The 13,513-nt window shown below is 45.2% G+C and overlaps 1 protein-coding gene across 1 annotated transcript in view; it reads right to left on the bottom strand.

Annotated features, from left to right (window-relative positions):
- PLCB1 (phospholipase C beta 1) overlaps positions 1 to 12,474 on the bottom strand; it is a 567,798-nt gene extending 555,324 nt beyond the window's left edge. Inside the window, exon 1 of the mRNA XM_081832287.1 lies at positions 11,962 to 12,474. Within this exon, the coding sequence (XP_081688413.1) occupies positions 11,962 to 12,060 (99 nt within the window). The 5' untranslated portion in view covers positions 12,061 to 12,474. The remainder of the gene's footprint in view (positions 1 to 11,961) is intronic.
- Positions 12,475 to 13,513: the final 1,039 nt, after the last annotated feature.

The following is a 13,513-nucleotide window of genomic DNA, read 5'->3' as shown; positions in this document are numbered from 1 at the left end:
AGATATGCTGTGGGCAGAATTGTGGCCCCCACAAAAAATTTATATGTCGAAGTCCTAACCGCAGTACCTCAAATAAGTGTCACCATACTTGGAGTCTGTACACAGGTGATTACGTTGAAAGGAGGTCACAAGGGTGGGCCCAAATCGAATGAGGCTGGTGTCCTTACAGGGAAGAGGAAATTTGGACACAGAAACAGAGAGAAGGCAATGTGGAGACACAGGGAAAAGTCGGCCATCCACCAGGCTAGGTCATTGGCCTAAACAGATGCTTCCCTCATGGCCCACAAGGAAGGAACCAGCTCTGCCAACACCTTGATCTCATATGTCTAGCCTCCAAAACTGTAAGCAAATCAATTTCTGTTGTTTAAGCCCCCCAGTCTGTGGTACTTTGTGACGGCAGCTCTAGCAAACTAGTGCAAAGAATAACCCTAAACCTTACAGCTAATGTCAAGGACCAGTCCATAGACCCACAGCATATTCCTTAGTACCATTATCAGAAAGTCTATCGGCCAATGTTGACCACAATCCTAACTGCACAGTGATTCGATGTTTTTATGCTGTTACAAGAGAACACATATGAATAAAGGCATGTACTCCTAAATTAATCAATATTACAGAGTCAACAAGGAAAAATAACAATGTTCCAGAGGGACTGCCCAAGACCTGCATCAGGAGAAAGGAGAGCCAAAGATGGCAAATACATATATTGCAGGGAAAACAGCTGTGTAAACAGGGAAAAAGAATCCTAAGGGTCACACAGAAAAACAGATGTGATCCCATCAAACATTGGCAATGCAACCCTAACTATGCAAACAAAAAATAAAAATAAAACAATAAAGGATGCTAACGTATTGACTAAGGATCAGTGAGGTCAGACTTCCACATGCATCAGCATTGATGAGAATTTCTTCCACAGGTCTATCCAGTCTGAAATTTCCCCCCAATAAAGGAAAACAGAGGAGGTGTGTTACCAGGTCCAGAAGAGAAGACGCAAAACAGTGGTGAGAAGCACCATTTCAATATTCGCATTTTACTGATAGGTATAAAAATCTCTCTTAACACAATACAGAGTAAAGTTGGAGACATATTTCCTCAAATACCACACAGATTACTTCAGACACTGTAGTCCAGATTCAAACAAGAGCCCAGATCCCCAGTCATCCAAGGTGCTGTTGCTTAATGGGGGCATCAGCTGAGGAAAGGGACCATTTTTTAGTAAGATATAGCTCTGGTGGGTATAATAGGGCATCTCACTGTGGTTTGAGTTTGCATTTCCTTATGACTAATGACTAATGATATTGAGCAATTTCTCATGTGCTTACTGGCCCTATGTGCATGCGTGTGCGCGCACGCATGCAGATGCGTGTACGCATGCACATGCATTAGCCCAATATTTTTTAAAATCAGTTAAGATTCAAATCAGTGGTTTAATTTAATCAGTGGTTCTGAACTGGGGCAATTTTGCAATGTCCAGAGAAAATTTGGTTTGTCACACTGGGGCTTTTGCTACTGACATCTAGTGAGTAGAGGCCAGGGATGGTGCAAAACATCCTACAATGCACAGGCCCCCTACGACAGAGACTTATCTAACCCTAAATGTCAATAGCACTGAGGTTGGAAAACACGGCTTTAATGGCTTCCCATCGACTTTATGATAAAAACCTTGCAGTGGCCTCAGCAGGCCACTTGCCATCCTGCCAGCATTACCTGAACCACAAGCTCCCCACCTGCTTATTCGGCTCTGTTCTCCAAAGGACATCCTTTGATCCTTGGAATGCCCTCATGTGCTATCTCACTGGCCTGACACACTCTCCCCTCCTCTTGATGGCCTAAGTCCCACTTAGAACCCAGGTCTTTCCATTAAGAGAATGCCTCCAGGGGACCCTTCCACATTTCTTTTGCTCACACGTACTTCCATACCTTTTTCTGTAGCACTTACCACCATTATAATGAAATAACTATACTTCTATTTCTTTAGCATCTATCTCCCCCAATAGAATACAAATTCCCCAAGGTCAGGAACCAAACATTTTATCGTCACAACTTCACCACACTAACAAAATGTCTAGCTTTTAAGAAGCATCAATCCATATTTTCATTATGAATACTGCATGGGTGGATGAAAAGCTACAGCAGGTAAAGAAGCAAGGAAGCAAAGACAGGTTTGGAAAGTATCAGTTGGGGTTGACAAGGAGTAGCTGGGATGTCAGGAAAGGGGGATGGTGGGTATAAGCAACACTTCAGTCATGGCAGGAAAATGATGGAGGGGACAGTAACTACAGGAGGAAGGCTGGAGAACATTGTGCGGAATTCCACCTTGGGATTTTTATGACTAAAAGGCATATTGATATGTTCTTGGAGGAGCTTCAGAGGAGGGAAAACTTTAACAGATACTATCAAAGGGGAGATAATAATAAAGTCAGGATCCAGAGAAACCAGGAATCTTGGGCTCCAGAACCTAGAGACGTACGCTTTCCCCGGGGACCAGAGGTAAGGTAGGAGAACGTAGGTGGCCCCAGTAATTAAAGGAGGAGTGGGGAAGGAAGGAAGTCTTTGTGAATCATTAGCATAATAAAGAGAATGTTTTCACAACCATCAGTCTTTTGTTCTATCACTCCTAAGGCGTCTAGATTGCTTTAAGGGTAATTTTCACAGCAATACTTGGGTAGGGGTGCGAGCATCTTTTTCAGAAAACAGAAGCCACTGGTAACATTCAGAATATGGGATGCAAATACATTGAGCATCCTAATTTTCAACCAATATTAAATTGCAATTGAGTACACACTCAACCTTAAGCCATATTTATACCTTACAGGAAATCGGTCCTGTAACCGCAGTCAGCCCTGTATTGACAATAAACATTTTGCTTCTCCAACTCTCATCCAGAAACCCTATCTAGGAAGGCCACAGAGTCCCTTAGGACTCCGGGAGATTTCAGATAGAATGGAAGGATGTAAGGCAGGGATTTCCAACCAATGTCACGGGCAGTATGTCATGAAGGTCTCTTCAGAACCGGACCACCCTCCAGGTCTGCCTCCCCTGTGTGAACCCAGTGCAGACACACACCAGACAATTCCTTCATTCCACAAATATTCCCTCAGCACCTACTGAGTGCCAAGCCTATGCTCTGCCCTAGGGAAAGAAAGAAGATAAGTAACATAAAGCTATAGCCCTCCAGGTGCCTTAGTCCAGTTATAATACAGACAAGGTGTATCCACCTCCTGGGATGCACCCTCCTGCACTGGTAATCTAGAGCTGGCCTCTCGACTGACACTACCTCAAATTCAAGCCAGTCTGCATCCTGCTTAGGGTCATCGTCTACATTTCCTTCATGCCTACCAAGGTTCCCAAGATCACTGATTTCCATAAGAAGCCACAGGACCCGTCTTCATGGGAAACCAACAAAAGACAACATTTTGCAAGTATGTTGGGAAGAGAAAAAGGTGGAGAAGCACATGTAATGAGTCTTGCTAGACACAAAGCTTTACTTGGTAGGCAATGAGAAAATGGCCTTTGTTTTAACACCCTTCCTGAATATCCACATATACCACGTGTCTATATTGAATGACTGATACAGAACCTTTGTAGACTAGAATATACCCTATGCCTCAAAGTAGCAATGAAGCTTTCCTATGTTCCCATGTAACACGATGTAGACAAAAATGGACTTTGCATATACACCATAAGAATAACTGTTTTTGAAGACAATAGCCAAAAGTTGTAAGTATGTAGGGATCTAAACCCCCTTTGTATGAATCCTAAAATCAGGGAGATTCTTTGGAGAAGAATCTTTTTCAACTAGTATTGATCTGGATTCTATTTAAAGTCTTTTATTACCAAAAGGATTCTGTTTGGAGATACCACGGTAGCCTGGAAAGAGCCCAGAATGTAACCAGACTTAATTTTAAATTTAACTAACCAGTTGTATGTCCTTGGACAAGTCACAACTCATTAGCCTCAGTTTGCTTCTATGTAAAATGGGAATAACGCTTGCCTTTTCCTACCATTCAAAGTGGTCTTGATGACTGAATGGGAGTGAATGTAAATAAATAATAGTGCTTTATTAGCGCCTGTTATTAGAACTCACTCTCGATACTGAAATCCAGAGGCAGCGTTATAGCAAAACTCCATGTTACTCAAATGTAATATTGAAGGAGAAAACATGGGATGTACATGGTGACTGCACGTAAGGACTGAAAATCATGAAATCCTAGAACCATAAAAGACCTATCAAGCAGGGCTTAGTGAAGAAAACAGAAATCTCTCTGGAAATTTTGAACATAAAAGGATTTAATTACAAGCAATTAAGCATTTGACAGAATCACAAGGATTGGGGAAGGGGGCGTCAGGGTGGGCCTCCATGAATGACCCCAGAACACCACAGCACTGTCCCTTGAGGAGAGCTATTGATTTCCTCCAGCACATTCAGAAAGGTAAGAAATCCAGAAGGAACTCCTGGAGTCAAGAACACGCTAGCTTAGTTGAAGACAAAGGAAGAGTAACCTGAGAACAGCGAGCACCCTCTTGCCATTGCCTCTTTAGACCCATGGCCCCGGAAACAAGTCACTGAAGAACAATTAGAGAAGGTAATGTTTCTTCTTTCAGCATCTCACTTATCTATGGAAACAAGCCCAGGAATGCAGAAAGGTGGCTTTTCTCACACCTCCGCTCTCCCCATCTCCTATGAGTGCATCTCATACTGGTGGAACTTAATTTAGCCAGAATATCAGATGCCTCCAGAGTCTGGTAAATGTAGCTTTAGATTTCCAGACTCTACATTTTAAAAAGTCCCACTAAGAGGATGTGAAAATTGATGCTACATGAGACTCAACCATACATGAGACAGAAAACCTGAGAAAGCTTCATGCTTATGGTCCTTCATTTTTTTAAATATTAGCTCATTTGCTGCCTAACTTATAAACAAGTTCCAAATAAAATTTGACTTTTTAACAGCAAAATAATCTCTTAATCTTTTAAGTATCACTGTTATAGACCGATACCCATCGTGACGAGTTCGGGTAAAAGTGTTTTCTTTGCTAACTAATCCATTTTCCCTGACCCTGCTTTGTAAAACTTTAATGTCATAAAAAGAAACAAAACATAAAGCAAATATCATGAACTAAAAGAGCCCCTGAAATGAAAAACAGATGTGGGATGCTTTTGTTCTGTTTTAATACTATTTTTTCTGATTTTATATAATAGTCTCTTTCCCCATTTACAATAATTTAGTTTCTTGATAAATGTACAGATTTAGTCAACATCAATTAAGACACAGACCCAAGCATTTTTTTTCAGAATGCAAATTAAAGTTAAAATTTCCAAAAATTGAAATTAACCTGTGAAGAAGATAAGAAAATCAAATAACAGAACTTAAAGCGATCAGAGGGGAACCAGAACTCTCAAAGAATCGAGCCCTCTTTACATGATATTTCAGTTAGCTTGTCCCAGAAATTGATGGCTTCTTTAAAATCTCATGTGTAACTGAGCTCAGAAATATGTCTCCAGTCCCTTTCCCTACTGATACACAGGAGTACATGGCTTAGATTGGGGCATCAGACATGACATAGATGGGGAAAGGGAAGCATTATGAAATCTGCCTGAGCAGATGGAATTTATGACATGATTTGAAAAGGCTGCATGAACCTAACGTCAGCTTGGGTAACAGGAAAGCCAACATTTTCAGTCACCAAGGATGTGTTATTTAGGTGAGATCCATAGCATTAGTCAAAAATTCAAATCAATCCCATTCCATTTTCTGCTGGCACTCCTTGTTTATGATAACATGAACCAATCCTGATAAAGACACATTTAACCACGGGTTACCAAGTTCCCAAGTTCAACGTAAAAAAAAGGAAAATGTTCCTGTCCCATTTAAACATCATTGCAGGTAAATATAATTTGAAGCTGTTTATTGATAGGCTGAACTTTCAAGGGAAGTATTCAAGATATGCTAATAGCCAGAGCAAATTATCCTAATGCACCACAGGCAGGAATATCAAAGTCAGGCAAGACAAGAGAGAAAATGTAGAAGAGAAAAAGATATCCCACAAACAGCATGCTGCTTGTCGGCTTTCCTATGCCAATAACAGCCTGTGGACATTACATTTCCTTATAAATTACTAGGGTTTTGTTAAACTGTTTCCTCCTTTGGGGCATTTACACCTGCTTCCCTTCCCAGACTTCACCTTAGGACAGATAAGGACCTAATCAAGTGTCATCTAAACAGAAGGTAAGTCATTTTTGCTGTTACTGTTCGAGAGGGTTCATTCAGCAGTAATAAAAACATGCTTTAGGCTGAAGAGGGTTTGTTTTGTTTTCACTGGAAATTAAAAAAGACGGTTTTTTTTAAGATCAAAAACAGGCAAAACAAATCTACAGAGTTCTAAGTCAGATTATGGTTAGCCCTGGGAGGAGGTGTAGCGAGGGGAAGGGAGCACCTGGGGCCGTCAGTGCTGTTCCTGATTTTTGTCTTTTACTGCAATGCATGTTACACTCTGATAAAAAGCTTAAAATAGCTTTATTTGACTAGCTTTTGGAAAAGTTAATACTTTTACACTTAAAGTAATTACTATCAGTGAGAAATTCACAAAAGCTCTTTGGATGTCAAAAATGGACATATCTGGGCATATTTAAGTGGCCTTTTAGAGGGCCCCTGTCAGCTTTCCAGTCTACAATCTGCCTTTCGCTCTGTTGGGGCCCCAACCAGATCCACCACCTACCAGCAAGAGCTGTTTCTTTCCGTTTCCCGTAATCTTTCCAAAATGAGTGCTGCCGAATGCCCATCTTGTGAACCCTTCCCCTCTGCTCCCTTCATAAATCTTGTCCAGGTCATCCATCATTCTGCTGCCATCATTTGGGAATCTGTAACTGCAGATTCTACATAATGCAAATATTCTAACTAAGCTTTTGTGTATGATGCTGGGTAGTATACTGCACCTTCCCCAATACCTGTTTTAACTGCAGAGATTTTGTTTGTGGGGGGAGGAGTGGTGGAGAGGGAGGAGGATGCTACTTGTTTCAAATCCATGGGGCATTAATGCAAATCCGAACCTTTGAGCTTCCTCAGCCTTCTCCTCAAACAACTTAGCCAGTCACAATTACAACTTTTGAGTTAGACTGCCTGCGAGACAGAATGTACAGAGATTATTTTTATATATATTTATTTTAAATATATATATATATTCTTACTAAATTACAAGAGTTTCGTTTAATTGCTTCCTCCTTCCATATATATATGTATGTATTTTAAGAATTTAAGTAGAAATAAAGCTTTTGGATGCTTTTTAAACTGACTTGCTTTAAAGAAAATGTGTCCTGCTTTTTATATAGATTCATTTTCTCTGAAACACCTGAATTTTTTTAAAAAGGATAAAAATGTGATTTTTTTTTCTTTTTCTAATTATAAAATATGAAAATCAAAGCCCACATTAAAGGCAACAAAACACATTTAAGGTCTGGATCTTCCCACTTATAGAATAAAAGAGTCATCTAACATACACTGGCCACTATGACAAAATTCATGGCCCTCTAACTACTGGGGGGACAATAATTTTTAAAACTGTGTTTTATTAAGGGTTTCCTGTGTGTTGGGCAATACGCGAAACAATGCATGTGCCTCCCCTCACTTAACCTTAACAGCAGTTCCATGCAGCAGGAAATATTACAATCCTCATATCAAAGATGAGGAACCTGAGGTTGAGGTGCATTAAGTAACTTACAGTGAGATTGGAATTTGGAGGGCAAGAGTAGAGAAAAAGAAAGAACAAACAAATGAGAAGCCTTCCATGCCCTAGAGGTTGCAGAACAAGAAGACAAGGTCCTGGGAGCTTACACAGGCACAAATCAGGGGCTGGGAGGGCCTACTGTAGGGTTTCTAGCCTTTCTCTTTTCCTCCACATACTTTCCAGTACAGAGCAAGGCCAACCACTGGAGAGAGGGGGGCCAGACTCACAATCTCCCAAGCTCCCTAACTCAGATGCAGAAAGGAACCCCCACCCCCCCTCCATCTCGCCAGAACTCTCCCACAACACCCACAGCCCTTTACACCACCCCCCTCCACTACAGGGGCTCAGAATATACAAATGCAAAGTAAAAGCAAGGATAAAGTTGCATCCTTTGATACCACTGGTAAAACAGATCACCAAGATAGGTCAGTCCTGGATCGCTGGCCTTGATGTTCTGACTATACACGCTATTACTAGTTGTTCAAACATTGAAATAATTCTATGCACCCCACAGACCCTGGGGACCACCAGCCCTCCTCAGGATCAGGCCAAAGAAAGGCCAGTGCCTGGTCCTGGTGCAAGAGGGGGTTCTCCGAGACCCTGCTCCCACTCCATCGCCCACCTACTGTCTGTTGTGATTGGTTACTGCCTACATCAAAGCTTTTGACTACCACCCTCAGAGCATCCCATGAAGCAGGCAGGAGCCAACAGATTATGCAGGGCAGTGCACCTGCTAGGTGACATCTTCCATTCCATATGGTGGGCAGAAAAACAGGATGGGTGATTATGGTGTTTTAACCACTCAAGGAACAAGAGATAATCTCTCAACTTTAAATCGCCTCACACTCATCATTTTCAAATATATTATTACGCTTTCTAATGGGCTATTGAGAATCTGTATTCTGAGTTTGCCCATCTTTCTTCTTAAAGGCCAGAGAGCAGGGTTCTACAGTTTTTAAGGGAGATCAGTTATCTGAAAGATTTTAAAATTATTTCCAGCACTTACGTTTCCTCTAGACGAGTAGGTGGGGATGCACCCCTGGGGCAGGGGGGATGCAAGTATTTCCCAAAGTCAGAGCCAAAAGGAGAAACACAGCAGTCTCCCCTGCTCAAAGACAGACAAGAAGGCCTCTCAAAAATCCTCTAGCTTCTCTTTCCCTTCCTAACAGTCCCACTAGAAGCAGGCGACAATGTTGGAAATTTTTCATCGCATAAAGGAAATTCAAAAGACACGTATGAATGTGAATTAAGCCAGCCTACGCATCAGAGACACTTCATAAAATATGCCATAAGATCTAAAAAGATTGTCCATGATTCCGTCATTGAGGTCCTTCTACCTCTTAGATAGAAAGATAACAATTGGATGAATTTCTCAACAGGCAAACATAGAAATAAAATTAAAATCACAAACTAGCAAAAACTGACACAGGCTGACAAGATCACGGGAGCTATCTATCATACTTTTTAAGTTACTTCACAAACCATATCTCAGTGATTTCCAAGTGTGGTTCCCCAGACTGGCAGCCTCAGCAGCACTCAGACCTTATGAGAACTGCTGATTCTCAGGCCTTCTGAATCAGAAACCGAGGGTGGGACCCAGCGATCTGAGTGTTGCCAAGCCCCCTCTGATGATTCTGATGCATGCCCAAGCGTGAGAAGTGCCGCTTTATCCTACTGGCTACTCCCAACCACTATATGTAAAACAGGTAAAAAAAAAAAAAAAAATGTAGCATTCTCAAAGTCTTGCACAAGAGGCAGCAAAGATTCAGAAAAGTTAAGTGATTAACCTCAAGTCACACAGCTGACTGGCAAGAGAATCAGCAGGTAAACTCAAGCCTTTGGACTCAAAATCTAGTTCTCTTCTGTCTTCCTCACAAAGTATCACTAAGATGCAATATAATGAGCCAGATCACCTAAACTGGCTTGATTTGGGAAGGGCAAATATGAATTGGAACCCAGGTTCAAATGTGAACTTAGGTCACCTGTATCCACCTGAGGAGAATACAGGGGACCTGAGAAAGTCTGGTCTCCTCTTCGTTCAAGATCACCATGGAGACAGCCCGCCAAGGAACTTGCAGGAGAGTTCATCATATTCCTGATAACATGACTCCTGGGTGCAGTCTAGGTTCTTCCCTATAGAAGATCTGAGATTCTCAAGGCTCCCGCTCTTTAGTGCCTACATCCTTCCTGTAGGGTTTCCCAGGAAACTCACTGTTGCTGTGCTCAGAAGGAGCGCTTCTCACCTTCTTCAGGCGGTATCTGACTGGTGGCCTCTCCATTACTCTCATTGCATCACTCCTCATCTCTATATGATCAGTGTTCTCAGTCATTTTCTGTCTCCTCCACCTATCATGTAAGGTCTATAACAGCAGAGATTCTGTCTACATTTGTCACCACCTCATGAGCTAGGATAGGGCCTGGCATTATCAGGTAAGGAAGAAATACACATGCCATGAATGCACATGATAAAAATCATCTACCGGGATGTATCAAAATGTGTTCCATAGAAGAGCCTCATTTTCAAAGTGATGCTGCTTATCTTCTTCCAAATACGACATTCTGGACCATTGTTTAAAATCATCACTGTGAATAAATCCAGAGCTTATGGTGGAATACTCTTTTATATCTTGTAAAGTCCTTCTCTCTATCTCTTCTTTCCGCCCTTACCCTCTTGCTCATCACATCAGCTCTCTATTTGAGACATCAAGATGGGCAAGACTGTTCTATTCATTGCTGAATTGCATTTTCTTTTTCGTTGTTGTTGTTTTCCTTTCACACAAACAAAGCATTTAATCTGTGTCTGAACTTATTGTTTAGATTCTACTCCATTTACAAAAACATCCGGTCGTTACAGTGGGACGGAAGAAGAGAAGTGTAAAGTCCTCAGTAAAAAGATGTAGGTTTACATCCTTGCCTACAGCATTTAATAATTAGCATTAGCTTTCAAGGAAGCTGTGGCTCATACTCCAAGTTTCGTTTACACTTCCAAATGGACAAAATATAGACACAGACTCACTCAACTAAGTAATTGGATCTGCTACCTGGAATATTTAAATTGTTTTCAGACACTGGAAAATGGCTTAAGAAGATTAAAGAAAAATACCCTGGAGGATAACAGGCTATAATTTACTAGGTGGAAAATCTTTTCAGCAAGAACACCTTATTCTCTGATAATTCCTCCTGTTTAAGAGATGTCTTCTTCATTTGGACCTAAATTTCTCTAGATCCTGACAGCTCAGGTTGATCCCAGTGGATTGTTCTTATCACACCTTTTGAATGACACCCAGGACACATAAATTGATACCATAATGTCCTCCATCTGAAGATTCCCATGTTTTCAGCAAGATTATTAATAAAAGTGTTTGAAGGCAATGGTGGGGGGTGGGTGTCACTTGAAGCCGGGGGTCCAGGGCTCATGTGAAATCCTGGAGATCCGGGTCCGGGCTAAGCTCTGCCCCACTTGGCAAAAGACGTACATAAATGGTGGGGGAATGCCTTGCCGGGTCTGTTTTGAGCTGAGGACGCCAGCCAGCTCAGTTCCCAAAAAAACTAGCTCTCCTCATTTGCCCGCAGGCCCACTGAGCACTCCTAGACCCCTCAGGGCTCCCGCTTCTGCCCTCTAGTCCTCCTCAGTTGTGTCCTAACCGGCCCTTCACAAGGCCCCTCACTCCCGAGCCAGGCGCTGAAGTTTGGCATCAGCGACCACCTGTCGGCTGGACCGCTGTGTTCTCTGCCGCGTGGGCTCCCATAAGAGGGCCAGGGCGGTTAGCCGTCACTGAACAGTTTCGGACTTCGAGGCTGTTCCTTCTGGAGAGGGGGCAAAAGAGGTTAAGGGGGAGTGCGTCTGCGGGCGGAGAGGGGCGCGTCTTGGTCACACCCCAGCGCTCTCCAGCTGGTCCCAACTTCACACTTTCCAAACTCTCAGGACCGTCCCTGGCAAAGCCTGCCCCTCCTGCTCCACTGGCCCCAAAGAGACAAGACCCTCAGGGGGCGCCTGCCAGACCGAGTAAGGATGGCAACTCCTGAACCCGTGGAGCCCAGGAGCGCGCGCGAAGCCGCTGCTCTCCGCCAGCCGCCTCGGCAGTGGCCACCCCGCGCGCCCCGAGGCCGCCCCGGCCCGATCCGGGGCGCCCATTGCATAACGCGCCCCTCGCCCCACCCCCACGCCGCCCGCCCCGTGCCCGGCCCCGTGCCCCGCGCCCCCGCTGGGGCCCCCAGCCCGCCGCCCCCGACTTACATCATCCCACTTGACGAATTTGGTGCCCTTCTTCAGGCTGTCGGACACGCACACGGGCTTGAGTTGCAAAGCGTGAACTCCGGGCTGAGCCCCGGCCATCTGGGCTCATCGGGGCTCCGGGCGGCCCGGGCGAGCGCGGCAGGGACGGGGCGCGGGGCGCGGGCTCCTTTCTCGGCTCGCGAGGCGCTCGACTCTGTTCTCCCGCCGGCCTCCCCCGGCCTCCCGGCCTCCGCACCTCCTCCGGCGCCGCTCAGCAGGCGGGGCGCGCGGGGGCCAGGCGCCGGGCCATGCCCCGGGCGGGACGCGGGGTCGGGCGCCCGCGGTGGCTGCGGAGCCTCGGAGGGCGAAGGGAAGCCGAGCCGGGCTGCCGAGGCTGCCAGCTGCCGCCGGATACTGCTCCTCCTCCGCCGCCGCCTCGAAGCGCACCATTCAGCACATCCTCTATACACAGAGGGAGAGCGCGAGTGACACACGCTCGGCGCCCCCCCCCCCACCGGCTCCTTCCCCTCCTCCCTCCTCCTCCCGCCCCGCTTCCCCGCCACCCTCGCTGGCTCGGTCCCTCCTTCCCCCGGCGGCTTCCAGCCCAACTTTGCGCGCTGGGTCAGGCGCCGGGAAGCGGGGACGCAGCGGCACCTCCCGGCTCCTGGGCCCCACTGCAGCCAACGCCTGCGCCGCCCGCGCGCCCTCTGAGCATGCCCCATGCCCCGGTTGCCGGGGTGCCCGGGGTGCCCGCGAGCCGCGCGTTCCCTGGGGCTTTCCGGGGAACTTGCGCCGGAGCCTGGAATGTCTTCGCATCCAAACTGGGTGGGGAGAGGGAGAGGTCGGGAGCGATCAGAGAGGCAGCCCCTAGCTGGAGCTCTCCAGCGCGGCCACAACCCAGCTCTTTGCAAAGACAATTATTATTTATTGGTAGAGAGGAGAGCAGTTGAGAGGCGGCGTGAGAGCTCTTTGGGGAAACCTTGCGGCGCCTAAGAGTTTGCAGCGCGCTGGTCTTGAAGCAGGGGCATGCGGTTAAGTCGTGCTTTTGAGAAAGAAAGTCCATCCTAAGAGAAACAATGGTTTTGTTTCCCATGGAGACAGAAGGCCCCCTCTCCACGTAGTGTGGTGTGTGTGTGTGAGGGAGAGAGAGAGAGAGAGAGAGACAGACAGAGGGAGAGGAAAGACAAAGGAGAGAGAGGTGTCTTATGGATAGAAACTTGATCATTTAGTAACATGAATCTAAGAATGTCCTCTTTCAACAAACATTTCTCATTTCGTAAAAAAGAGAGGACCCCCATCAAAATAGGTAAAATTTAAAATTGATAATACCAGTGTTTGAGAGCATATAGAGCAACCGGAACTCCCATCCATTGCTGGAGAGAGTATAAAATGGTAAAGCCATTTTGGAGCAGTTTCTTATAAAAAGTCAAACGTTTACTTATCCTAAAACCCAGGACTTCCCAAGAGAAATGAAAATGTATGTTCGGGCGCCTGGGTGGCTCAGTTGGTTAAGCAACTGCCTTCGGCTCAGGTCATGATCCTGGAGTCCCGGGATCGAGTCCCGCATCGGGCT

This window comes from Leptonychotes weddellii, chromosome 10 (genome assembly GCF_054177405.1).
Source record: "Leptonychotes weddellii isolate Sample4059 chromosome 10, ASM5417740v2, whole genome shotgun sequence".
NCBI classification, from domain to species: Eukaryota; Metazoa; Chordata; class Mammalia; order Carnivora; family Phocidae; genus Leptonychotes; species Leptonychotes weddellii.
This window is presented reverse-complemented; position numbering and strand designations above follow the sequence as displayed.